This window comes from Petromyzon marinus, unplaced genomic scaffold (assembly GCF_048934315.1).
Source record: "Petromyzon marinus isolate PM22_M1 ecotype Great Lakes invasive population unplaced genomic scaffold, UKy_Petmar_22M1.pri1.0 PM_G_Scaffold_39, whole genome shotgun sequence".
Taxonomy (NCBI): domain Eukaryota; kingdom Metazoa; phylum Chordata; class Hyperoartia; order Petromyzontiformes; family Petromyzontidae; genus Petromyzon; species Petromyzon marinus.
This window is the reverse complement of record NW_027422972.1, coordinates 350,193-363,908: the sequence shown is the minus strand read 5'-3', so window position 1 is coordinate 363,908 and position 13,716 is coordinate 350,193. Positions and strand designations below refer to the sequence as shown.

Here is a 13,716-nt window from a genome sequence, read left to right as displayed (position 1 = left end):
TGGAGGGGTGCGAGGGGATGGTGGCGCCGGCGGAGTTGCTCCGTTGCTGTGGCACCACAGTATCTATGGAATCGATAGTCATATCTATTGACAATAGTATTATCAGCTGACTATAGCAGTGTCTGCTTACTCTATAACAGTATTTAATTACTCTAAAGTAGCATCTACTCTGCAGCAGTATCTACCGACTCAACAGTAGTATATACCGACTCTATTGCAGTTAACTTCTTACTCAGAGTACCGTGGTGAGGCCTAGTCTCGTGCAGAGCCCCCGGCCTCACCTAGATTGCCCAGCCGGCCGAGGTGGCACCTTGGCAGGCTGTGGCTGGGCTGCCACACCACGCTGCATAACATACCAAGCACAGATTCAATTTTCAAAATCGGCCCTCAAGCTGGAACAGATGCCTCAATTTATTGAAATGCACTTTACTTTTTTCAAATACAGCAACCCCCCCCCCCTCCCACCATCCCCGATCCTGTTAAAGCCATGCATTGTACTACATTACGGACAAAGTTTACAGGAATCTAAAGCAATGCAGTAAAAATTCAACGAAGCAATGTTGTAAAGCTAACAGTTGGCCAACTTAATTATTTGCCGGCCATTTCACCACAGCGAATGCACCGATATAAATTCCGCAACATTTAATGCTGCCTTGTGAAATACAAACACAACTCAATTAAATTGTCATGTCCATGCTCATTACAGCTTAAGACCGGTCGCACAAAATAACCAATTTTAGGAGACAATTAAAGCTTTAAAGTTAAGTCCGACTTTACAGAAATGTTTTACCACACCCATTAGACTAAAGTTGAAAACTATACTTACAATTATAAATGTGTAAAGTGTTCAACTAAACGAGGTGTGTATCTTATTTACACACCATAGACATTAAAAGAATCGCATATCAATTAACACAACCAACATACAGTCCTTGCACTACCCCTCTACGTAACGTTTTTTCAGACCCAACAAATTTTAACTTTTTAAATCAAGCAAACCCCCAATATATGTACACTCTGGGAGGAAGTTCTCTGCAACCTGCAACAACAAAAGCAAGCATTGCCGACATCAAGAAGCAAAACCAACAGATCATCGTCGACCCCACAAAGGGCTCCATTCTCATTTGGAGAATTTGGTTTGCGTGGTCCCGATTTAGGCCAAGATTTGGTGACAAGGTGCCTCTCCAAACCATCCAATTCCCTTCGTCAATCTCTAAAATTGGGCACGAGAGCGTTGCCAACCAACTCCATTTGAAAGAAACTACTCTACATTTGTATTTTACCAGGTAAGGCCCACGGAGCTATGCAGCGCTCTTTCCGGAGAGACATGGCCACTGTTCTGCCCCACGGCAGATATGGGGCTGTGTTTACACAGGAACTTCCTGATATGATGGTGTCGAGTTTGGTCACGTGACCTGGAAGTGACGCGTTAAGGGTCTCGAAGCGACGAGGCAAGGCAGGGGTGTCAGTCATTACAAAGAGTACAAAATGGAGGCACAATTAGCATCTCAGCGAAGACGGGAGCATCTGCTCATTGTGGGAATTTAAGAATCATTGTCTGCAAGTTCGTTTATCTCCATATATATAAAAGGCAAAGTTGTGAATGTGTGCCTGTTCAAAATGTTTAGCGTACTTCCCGACTTGCAACCAACTGGAAATTGGCCATGTGGGTACTTACCAGACTGTACACCACGCAAAAATGATAAAAAATACACTTTTTTTTTTAGGGGGGGGGGGGCAGGGAGCTCAATAATGCATATTTTTTTTGCACGGCAAGTGAGCTGTGGCGTCAAATCTGTCACGTGACCCTCGCATGTGGAAGCGTAACGCATTGCAGTGTAGTGGTTAGCGCTACGCTGCGCTACGAACCCGGCGACCCGAGTTCGATTCCCGCTCGCGGCCACCAAACGAGTAACTGCTTGGGTGTCAACATCGTCACTGGGGAGATAAAGGCGGCAGGGCGTGCTGCTGGCCACCAAACCCCTTCGTGTTCTTATAATTACTGGGACTCGTGTTATGTTAGGATTGCCGTTATAATGCTGTAAATGCCTTTATAATGCTGTTAAATTGTTACGATAAATATGGAGGCCTGGTTAACAATGAAGCCTGCCACTTGCATTATTGTGGATAGTTGTTTGTAATTAGATAAGTCGAGCCAGACTTGTGCCCATGTAACTTTAATGCATTCTTGAGAGCAAGGATGAAGATGTATCTCGTCTACAGTTCAGTGTTATGTGCAGCAGCGCTGTACATTTGGGCTGCAGTATGGTGATTACACAAAGTGACCTTATTGAACATAGTAGCTTATTCTCTTGTTGTAGAGCTATTCAGTGCTAATGTAGGTGCCTGGTCCATCCAGGACCTATGATTGAGATTCATGTTGTCCAAGACAATGTTATGATGCTGCAGTGTTAATTAATTATATTGATATTGCAAGTATTAACAGATGCTCTATTTTGTGCTGTGTTTTCCCATGAGTTTTATGTCGTTCTATTCGTTAAATACGTTGGAGTCGGATGGTCACCCTGGCTCTGAAGGTTTACTACTCGGATAGTGATGCAACGCAGCGTAGTGAGGCCGAGACAGCCACCACAAATGGATAGCTCAACGAAGTGGCTTATCGTGTAGACATTTATAGCAGCAAAATACTCTAAAACGCATGCTTTTAAAAACGTGGGAGGGAAAAAAAAAACAGAGGACCCGGAGAAAAATCCACATGACCACGGGGAGAACTTGCAAACTCCAAATATGCAGCAGGCGTCGGGGTTGGGATGGAACCCCAGACCTCCTGCTGCATACCAGGCAAAGTGAGTTAACATCTCCTAGCCACCGTGGCATCCAAATAGAATCGTCAAGAGGACATTCTGACACTTGAAGAAAACCTGTACCAATCTTGGCCATAACCATTCTTGTACCTCTTGATCTTCCAAACATGTGTAGAGGTGTTACGGGAGGGTGACACGCGGTTGTATAACGGTGGCCACAAACACGTCCGCTACGGTCACCACCCTGGGGGGCTGTGGGGGATGCTGTGATCACTCCCAGCCCCGCCCCTCAGTGAGAGACAGTATAAAAGGTGGGACCCGGGGAGCTGAGAGGCAGTTCAACTCAAGCAAGATGAAGAGCCAGTGAAGAACGAAGATTGACTAGCCAGACCCTGGAACTCCTTTGATTTGCTGACCTTCTGAGGGCCGGGCAAAGCAAGCCAGGGTGCGACACCGGAGCCGCGAGGGCCGATGTCCCTCTGAGGGCCGAACTCGTGTGGCTGGTGATCGGGACCTGCGCCGAAGCTGGGCCAGGTCAGATAGCCTCCCGGGAGAGGAACAGGATAGAGGGAACCAGGGAGCTAGCGTGGGCTAAAGCTCGGGGAACGTTTCCCTCTATAAAGTACGGGTGAAGAGGCCGTTACCTCTTCAAGTATAAGACTCGCAACTGTAACAGAAGTATCTGTAATAAATACGTGTTGCCTCAAGTAAACAGTCTCCGACGTCAATAAGGCCACTACACATGTAGCCCTCCAGCAGGTCAGATCTAGTCATGTTTAAGATTTTATATAAATGATGATTGAGAAGTTGTTCCCGATATAATACGCAAATTATATTACGTGAGCAAATGCGGTAGTGTACCCATACTCTTTGGTTCTATTCGGTAAAGTCACTCCAGCGCTGTCCTCGAGACAGCCTGATCCCTTCACCCAATGAAGGCCGCTTGTGTTGTGGCCAAAACGTCGTGATTTTTGTTGTTTTATTTTTTACCTACGTGACTTTACTGAATAGAACCAAAGAGTATGGATCCTTGCAGTCACGAAAGCTTTAAATCTAGAAGTGTACCCATGGCTACAACCACGAGAAGGCGAGTAGAGTCAAGGACGTAATGAATGGGAAGAGGAATAGAAAGGGGTAGAGGAGACAAATGGAAAAATGGGATCAGAGACAATACCTTAAAAGGGTCTCTTTATCATCCTCCACGGAGCAGGGTATTTTCACAGGGGGGGGGGGATTTTGGGGGCAGAGGGTAAGGGATTCAGCAGGGATGGCCACACAAGTCACGTGACTTCCTCAGGGAGGCACGAGCAGATTCTCGATATTGTTTTGCAGCTTAACGGGAGTGCAGGAGCGGGAGCTGCCCTTACCTGCATGTGCTCCTCATCCTCATCATCATCATCTGTCTAGGCCTGCACCTTGGCCGGCAGAGGAGACCGCAGCCCTGCTTTGGGCATGCCCGGCCGCCCGTCCCCACCCCACAGGGTCCGGCGGTTGAGCCAGGACGCGTGGCCCCAGCTGTGCCAGAAGCGGCGAGCACGCGCGGCCGGGAGGTTCACCCCGAACGTCTGCATGTTCAAGCGCTGCTCCTCCGCCAACGTCATGCGGCAGTTCCTTACAAGATGGAAGGGGGGGGGCTGGGGTTGTGAGCACAGCTGGTGCATCTTGCCAGTCATCTCAGTCTATCCATGGCCACTTGAGGTCTGTCCCATGACCTCCTGTCAGCGAGCCTTCGAGATTCCACGTGTACCTTCACCGAGTAGTGAATGGCGCGTGTTGGTATTGGAGGTGGAGGGGAGGGAGGAGATAAAGACGCAGCGCTACAACTTCTTGCTCGTGCCACTACTACTGGCAGAAGGGCGACAGTAAGTCACTCATTTTCATTTTGGCAAATATCGCAGTTTTTACGCCGGCACACGAAAAATGCCTGCCACTTGTAAAACATGTCACGGGATTCTTTGAACGTTCCCTGCCAAGCAGCAGGCGTACATCCCTACGGTTAATGCGCCCGCAGTATTATAAATCAGAGCAGCCACTAGATTTGCACCGCGAATAGTTTTGTTGTTATGCGACAACGACTTTGTCTGACGCTCCGAGCAGTGGCTCACCCCACAGCATGTTGAAGAGTGGCCTGTGGATGACGACAGATCACGGTACTACAGAATTGCTCGAGTGAACGTTAAACCCTACATTAGAGGTTCCCTGCACGGTTCCACACCATCCTGCGTTTTAGAGAAATGTTCGCCTCATGCCCAGTCAAATAATTACACGGTTCTTCCTCTTACTTTCGAGCTAGGATTTTTTCCCGAATCAAGCGCAACACCGCAATTCACGTGGCGTGCATTTTCTGCGCAGAGTAATTAAAGTTAACGTCACACATTTGCAACGCCCCAAAGTTTCCAGATATTCAGGAGGCGTAGTCAACCGCATACAAGTGAGAAGGCAGCCAGCAACGGCACCAACAATTGCCCGAGATCTGTCATCCTATATTGGGATGGTTAGGCCAACTCCATTTGTGAGTTTTTATTACACGAGGGACGAAACCAAAGAAAACCCACACGTGCAAAGGTGGGAGAGTGAAGGGGGGGGGGAACAGCAACCCCATCTCCGTACAGATGGAGATGAATCAACTTGCTGTACTGCTACCTCCTGGCAAGTCAGTGCACATGGCAGAAGATTGTGAACCACCAACCCGTTGCCTCCTCCAGGCGCTGTATATAAAAAAGGTGTGCCGCCACCACTGCCCGTCCGAGACCATCAACCCCGCGATGAGCAAGGAGACCCAATTAAAAATCACAGATGGCAGAAACGCCATTACCTTGCGCCATCTATGGAAATGTTGTCAAAGAAGCATCTTGTTTTGTCGTAGAAGCATTTGTCAGGAAACACGGCAGAGCTCCTGCTGCTGGGACCCCTCTGCTTGTCTGCAGCACAAAGGGAGACGTCAATGTCAGAAACTAATTAAGGGATGGCCTGGACAATTAAAGACAAAGATCCCAACCCCGTTTCGCTTCAGACTATCAGGGCAAGTGCTCTTAGTGAGTGGCACCCCGAGGCCGGCACGGCACACGAAGGCATGGGTGGGCCTAGCACCATGCCCGGCCACCTTTGTCTCCCTCATGGCGATGGCTGAGGTGAGCCACTAGAGGGGGGCGACGGTACAGATTTGTTGAACCAAACTTTTCAACAGAAGACGCAGTGGCAGCAGTGGCAACAGGCCACCGTGATGGACGCTCGTGGAGATTGCTCCTCGTGAACAAAAATTGTCAAAAGTGCATCATGGTCCTAAAGGGAACAACATTAAGTACAGGGGAGTCTCCAAATTTTTTTACCATTTGTTAAAATACAACCATTCACCAATGCGAGTCAGGGCTAAAACAATACGACCATAAACTTTGCATTATATTTCAGGCCCATCAAGCTATATGGCTCTTTTTTCAGAAGAGACCTGGCCACAAATGATAGCTCAACGAAGTGGCTTATTACATGAAAATTTATAGCAGGTAAACTCCAACAAGCGCACGTTGATTCTAAAATGTGGAGGGAAAAACCGGATGACTCAGAGAAAACAGGTTTTTTTGGGTTAGATCGTGATCCAACCCAAAAAAAAATCTATCATGGATATTGGTCGCAAAAGCCTACATGTTAAACCGACCCAGAGAAAAATCCACACTACCACGGGGAGAGAGACGCTTGCAAACTCCAAATATACAATGGTCAGGATTTGGGTCAATCCCATGAGGCAAGGGAGCCCCCCCCCCCACAGCCGCCTAAAAATTTGTTGGGACAAGAGAGGTGGTGTAAGACAAATCCACTGTTGCACTGCACATCCATGCTGTACATTGTCCAAGCTCCACTCTTTCTGCAACCCACACCTGACCAGAGTGATGCGAGGCCCTCACCCACAAGTGCAGTGACAGCCAAGCTTACTAAAGGCTGTCAAATGCAGAGAGTTTCTCAAGTTATCATTCCTCATGATTACTCTAACTCGTATGAAAAAAAGGGCCTAATATAAATGTCCACATAAGCTACTTCGTTGAGCTATCATTTGTGACCTGGTCGCTTCTGAAAAAGCGATTAGCTCAGTGATCGTTACCTGGTAAGACAAGATTAGTTGATTTTTATTTTTTCAAGTGATATGTTCACTTGACCTATAGACTGTGCACTCCCATCGTGTTTTTGTATTGTATGTTGTTACATTCTGACCCGCCCCTACTGAACATCTGTGGACAAAAAAACCTTTGTAGCGCATCGAAATCCCCCAGTGGACAAATAAATATTCTGATTCTAAAAGGAGATATCCCACAGGAGTGGTGGTGGTGGTGTGAAACCGGGTCCCTCAAAGTGCTCCTTTAAAAAAAAAGGTCCACCACCTTCACCTTGCTTGGCCTTGTTGTCCTGGAACTCCTTGTCCAGCTCCTCGCGGTCCAGCTGCGCGTTGCTGCTCTCAAAGTCAAACTCCGCCTGAAACTCATCGCCCAGGTTCAGGGCCTGTGCCTTCTGGGGGCGCCCATGGCGGCTCGAGCCTGCGGGGAGAGAAAAATAAACGGCAGCTCGGTTTGTGATCCACCAACGCCGCGGTGGTGGCGGTGGTGAGATGTTAACTACCTAGCCTGGTACGCAAGAGCTCGTGGGTTCTATCCCGACCCCCTGCTGTATACTTGGAAGTTTGCATGTTCTCCCCAAATGTGAAACATTTCCTGCAAACTTTCTCCATTGGAATAATGCATCAATGAGTACACCCTGCTGCAAAGAAAAAAAAACTTTTGCTGTACCCTCATGGACAAATGTGAGTCTCTTACTTTCGACCCAGGTTTCCTGGGTAAATATTCACGACCATAAAAAAATAGCGCACCGGCTGCCCGGTATTCAGGTCGGCACCAGCGGCCAAGAATCTGTTATTCTCTCCGCCCTCTGCACATGTTCAAAAAGCCATTGCCATAGTCCAGGCTAATGCACCGCGTCGCCTTTGAGGCAACGTCAGTGATAAAAGCGGCAAGGGGTTTTTGCCTTCCCACCGCGATTTACAAAGCCCCACGACGAATGCGTCCACAGAAGCTGTGCACGGCGAGCCTTCAATACGCAAACGCATTAATTAGTCTCCGTCGGTACGAGACGCCGACTGTAAATTGGGACACGTTGCTTCAAAACGAACTTACAAATTTTATGAAAAGATGAATGACGGCATGGGGGGGTGGCGGGTGGGGAGGGCGAACACCACCCACACCACCCGTAGCCGTACCTGCAATCTGCTTCACGGGGGCCCTCCGCCACCGCCGCCGCCGCCGGGGCGCCGTCTGCACCCCCCGCTCCACCGTGCCGCTCTTCCTCGCCGGCTGCTGCGGCGCGGCGTTGACACGCGCAGCGGCCGCGCCGGCCGTGGGCGCTGCCGCACCTGTGGGCGATGGGCACAGCCGGCGCGCACCCACCGGTCGTCTCGGTTCGTCAACCCGTCGGGGGGGGGCCACGTGGGACCCTCCCGGTGCCTCCCGGCAACGACCGGCGACACTTCATCTGGCACGGGCGCCGTGGTGACGTCACCGTCACTTAGTGGCGAAAGGCGGCTGTTGGTATTATGGGGCGGGGGGGGGCGTTCTACAACAGCTGTGTGGGCAAGACACAAGTGCCATAGCCCTCCATCACCCATCGTGGTGTCAGTGTCATCATCATAATTACCACCACCACCCCTCCCCCCCTATCGTTCCTCACGACTGCAGGTCACACGTTTGTGTTGTCACCAGGCAGAGGGGCTCACCGCACACAAATCCCAGCGTATCCGAGCGTGCCATTTTTACGTCGCTTCGAGCGAGGCCGTCAAAACCGCACAGATCACTCAGCGGCCAAGCGCAGCGTTTGCCGACCACCCCGTTTGCGTCTCCAACATTTTCGAAAAGGAAACTCCGCTTTCATTTGCTCTTGATGCAACCAATTGCCATAGCCACGTAGGTAAAAAATAAAATAACAAAAATCACGAGGTTTCGGCCACAACACAAGCGGCCTTCCTCAGGTGAAGGGACGAGACTGTCTGGAAGACAGCGCTGTCCTCCAGACAGTCTCGTCCCTTCACCTGAGGAAGGCCGCTTGTGTTGTGGCCGAAACGTCGTGATTTTTGTTATTTTATTTTTTACCTACGTGACTTTACCCAATAGAACCAAAGAGTATGGATCCTAGCAGTCACGAAAGCTTTAAATCTAGAATTGCCATAGCACCACCATTCATATATTTTGTCAAAAATGATGATTTCGCACGGGTTTAAAATATAAAAATATTAGCACACGTTTGTCGTTAGGGGCGTTTGCGCGCAACTTTTATGGGTCGGGCAGCATTACATTGGGGGGGTGTTAACATTAATAAACGAGACGGTGGAACGAGGGTCACCGGGGCTCTTGTCCACAAGCCACGGCAGACTTCACAACTCGTCCTCCCGCCTGCAGAGGGAGGCCTCGGCTGCACCAACACGGGCGGCACGAGGATTCACGACGCTTCCGTTAAAGTCGGTGGCTGTTGTAACCTTTGCCGCAGCCTTGCAACCCCTTTGGTTCCCAATCGTTCACAAACAACGTGCAACGTCAACAGACGTAAGGGGTTTGATGAAACAAAGCGGTTGCACTCGGCCCGCGCGCCCGCGCCCAATCTGTATTTCGATGATATACCTTCGAAAGAAATCCCCAGAAAGGGGATCTTGCAACCCCCAAGGGGTGCGTGCACCCCTGGGTTAAGAACCACTGGGCGAGACGATCGTGGGGTAACACAGTAATATCAATTTACAACTCACACCCCTTTCACGTCGTCGCTTTATTATGAACACCGCTAACACAATTTACGTCGGTGACAGCATCGATCCTTTCTCGTATCCCCATCGCCTCTTGCTTCACCTACCCTGTAAACTACCCTGTGGTGTCACGCGCATGACGACATGTACTGTGCTTTCGATAACAAAATACATTGATGTACGGTATTTTGGGAAAAAATTGCTTAAATTTACGTCGCACATTTCAGGAACGCATCACCAATGTAAATTGGGGTACTGCTCTACAATGCCCAATGTTCTGCTACACCATCTGCCACCCAACAAATCAAATTTGTCACCTGGAGCACCACACCAATTTATGTGGTTTTGGCAAACCAGAATGTTGAAAAAAACCCCAAAAAACAATCATATTTCCGTACGACGTCTCATTGGACATTACAAAATCGGGCATCAGGTGTTTGGTAAAAGATGCAGGTGGAGATCCGATCAGAAATCCTCTCTTCTCTCAATACCCAGCCAGTGAACAGGGTGGCCACAACCTCAGCACCACGATAGCACCTCGTTGAGATCAATATAGCAAGTTGCCTCTGGCAACCTCGTTTCTCACAAAACCACAGATTTTAAAAAAGAAAGTCTTCGTTCATCATCGCCATGGAGAAATGCATCGTGCAGGACCTTGAAGCCGCAATTAAATTTTGTTGGTGCAAATCTTAATTGGGTTAAGTTGTGGAAGAGGGGTAATTTTAAAACGTTTTTATTTTTTATCAGGCAAGACACCGAGCTATATTTGCACTTTTTCAGAAGCCACTTTACCACAAATGATCGTTGAATAAAGCGGCTTTCTTGATAAACGCCGTTATTGCAAACAACAAAACCCATTTAGCACCACATTTGTATTATCTCGTGGTAGAAGAGTGGCTCTCGCACAACTACGAACCCAACAACGCAAAAAATAACTCGATTCTCAGCCACATCACGAGCGAATTATATCCAAATCGGTGGCTGGCTCCCCACCTTCCCATTCACCACAACCGCACAAGTGAAGCGTGGCAGGTGAAATAACCACCCCACCCCGCATGACAAGACAGCGCGGCCTTCGCCGAGCAGTTCATTGACAGGGCACCAAATAATAACGCTTTAAATGACGGGTTATTTTGAAAAGGCGACAATTTAAAATACAATCACTGGGTATCACCATCAAGCGCAAAGTAAAAACAAAAATGCTCGTCCGCATGCACTACGCATTATCATCATCATCGAGCTGTTATACACAGAGCCTTTTATTTTCCTGCATGCGCTTACGGAAATAATTCCATGAAGATAGCTGCAACTCAACTGCGTTCAATTAAGATCGCATTGAAATCACGCAGTTGCCTCTAAACGAGCAAAAGGCGAAAACGACCCGAGGCAAGGCCACTGGGCAACGGAAACCACATGGCATTAAGAGGGCAAAGGTGCAGCCCTGCAGTGCCGATGTTTACCGCACACCGCACCCCCCCCCTCCCGTACCCGCAGCTCCTCCGTACGCAGGCTGCACGAAGGGACGGTGCCCGACCGCTGTGGCCCAGGCGTCGTGCCGCGCGTGGCCCGGGTGGCCGCCCGTGGCACCGCGGGGGGGTCCGGTCGGCGTGCCCGGCGCGGAGTGGCAGCTCGCCGCCGCTCCGATACCGCACGTGTGGCAGCGAGCGGCGGCCCCCCCCGGGGTGCCCGGCGAGGACTGGACGGGGGGTGAGGGTGGGTTAGGCAGCGATTAGAACAAATCACGACGGACGACGTACGCATGTCAAACTTCTTATGCACCTTCTTGGTTCTTTCGGTAAAGTCACCACCACGTAGAAGGGAAACAATAAAATAATAAAAATATAAAACTTTAAAATTCTCACGACGTTTCGACTGCAAGACAAGCAATCATCATCAGGTGTAAAAACCACAGCAAGACATTTTTTTTTAAAAAGTGGCGGGTTTTTTTTTAACGTTAGCACCACGGAGAGCGATTTGGCAGTTATTCAGATGGACGAGTCCATCTATGTTCGGAAAAGAGGAGGGGGGAGACGAAAATGATGGATGCGGTCTGAAAGCCACCGTAAGCGTGAACAATCAATTAAGACCCGGAATGGTTTATCAAATCCTTCCAATGATTGCTAAGCCAGAATTCCTTCCTCTCGGTTGAAATTGTCTCTGTGTTTGTATATGTGGATAGCCTCATGAACGAATCTCTCATGGTAGCCAGATGGCTTACAGAGAACCTCTGTAAGCCATCAGGCTACCATGAGAGATTCTCCCGTTTCGGTCTTAGGAGGAGGGATAATTGCGATGTCATCACCCGAGAGCCAATCAGGTGCCAAGGGTTGTGCAATTCAGCCACTGGCACGCTGGCACCCAGGCTCGGATCTTGGTAGCCTCTTCCATCTCCTCCTCCTCAACCTGTAAAAACCATCCACAGCTACCACTGTTAGCTAACTATTGTAACTCTCAAATGCAACTTTCATCAAGCCCCCCGAGTGTGAAGTGCAGTCTCCAACCTCGTATTCTCCACCATCTCTGGCTTCCTCGATTCCAGTGCCGTGAAGGGAAAATTTGCCCGAAATGCGGCCGATCAGCGTTGACTTTTTTTTCCACATTTTGTCAACATGTTGCCAAAGATGTCCCTTAAAGGCTTAACGGACGTTCGGGGCAAGTGCAGTGCGAGCAACTACGAGGCCGGCAAAGCACACGGAGGAGGTGGGGAAGCCAGCACCACGCCCGACCGCCTTCTCCCCAGTGGCGATGTTTATACATCGCACCAGGTGCTCATTGGATAGACCTGAGGAAAAGCCCGGGACCGTTTCAGATAATCGTCACCTGGCGTTGGCCGTAAGTGGGAATCAAACCCCGGTGGGTCGTAGGCGGGTTTGTGGTGCAGCGCATCAACCACTGTGCCACCGCTCCCCTAAACCATGGCACCGCTGCAGTGGCAAGATGTTAACTACCTCGCCTGGAGTACAATAGGTCGTGGGGTTTGATCCAGACCCCCGACGCCTGCATATTTTTGGAGTTTTCAACGTCCTCCCCCGTGGTCACGTGGATTTCTCTGGGTCATCCAGTTTCTACCTCCACGTTTTAGAACCGACGTGCATTTGGAGTATTTGGCTGCTGGAAATGTCCACGCGATAAACCGCTTCGTTGAGCAAATCATTTGTGGCCGGGTCGCTTCTGAAAAGAGAGTTAAGTAGCTCGGTGGGCCTCACATGGTACAATAAATAAAGAGTTTAATGGTAAAGAGCGGCTGCACCTCTCACCTGCACCATGGCCACGTCGTGGTGCAGAGCGGACAGCATGTACTCGCACGGGGTCAAGTCCTTGATCTCGCTGATGCGAAAGACGATGTGTTCGAAGACCTCCTCGCGAGGGGCAATGGGACGGTCGGCGGGGCGCCCCTCCGTCCCGCGCAAGCGCATTGCGCGCGCACAAAGACGCCCGCCGCCGGTACAGACCTCCACGTACCCGTTTGGTCAAGCGTTGTTACGGTCGAGAGCACCTATGCAGGTCGGAGCAGGTGCGTGGTTGTGGGTTTTGGGCGCCACTGTGGTGAGACGTTAACTACCTCGCCTGGTATATATCGAAGGTCATGCGTTTCATCCCAACCCTGACAACACCTGCTGTATATTTGGAGTCAGCGAGGTTTTCTCTTCCCATGGGTCGAGCGGATCCCCCCCCCCCTCCAGGTCCTTCGATAAGCCACTTCGTTGCGTTACCTACCATTTGTGGGCAGGTCGCTTCTGAAAGAGCGATATAGTAAGTGGGCCTTACCCGCAACTTAAACAATTCTTTAAAATAGTTTCTAGCTGGTTCAGCTACCTTCATCCTCCCCAGTGCTGATTTAATCATCTTTTTTACTTACACACCACACCAGGTAACTTCACTTGAAGGCAGTCTACCTACGCGAAAACCAGAATGTGTTGGGATACAAGGCCACCACCGACGACGTTGTCTGTAGCCAGGAATCAAATCTAGCTCGCGGGGTTCCGAGCTGCACACATTTCTCAACTCTGCAAGCCATGCAAGCCAAAAATTGAGATTCATTTATTTCCTGTAACAAGCTATATTAAATATTCTTGTTTCTTTCGGTAAAGTCACGTAAAAGGGAAATAATAAAAATAAAACATAATAAAATAAAAATGAAATGTATTTTATTTTTATTTAAATAAAATTAAAATGAAATTT

The 13,716-nt window shown here is 49.4% G+C and overlaps 1 protein-coding gene across 1 annotated transcript; it reads right to left on the bottom strand.

Annotated features, from left to right (window-relative positions):
- Window positions 1-382: 382 nt before the first annotated feature.
- LOC142916499 (protein LSM14 homolog A-like) lies at window positions 383-12,966 on the bottom strand. Its single transcript, XM_076061629.1, has 7 exons — window positions 12,792-12,966; window positions 11,023-11,230; window positions 8,005-8,157; window positions 7,142-7,288; window positions 5,581-5,686; window positions 4,133-4,376; window positions 383-1,039 (listed from the first exon to the last, which is right to left on the bottom strand). Exons 1-6 carry the CDS (start codon window positions 12,948-12,950, stop codon window positions 4,169-4,171), a joined length of 981 nt encoding a protein of 326 aa, XP_075917744.1. The 5' UTR covers window positions 12,951-12,966; the 3' UTR covers window positions 383-1,039; window positions 4,133-4,168.
- Between the last annotated feature and the right edge of the window lie 750 nt (window positions 12,967-13,716).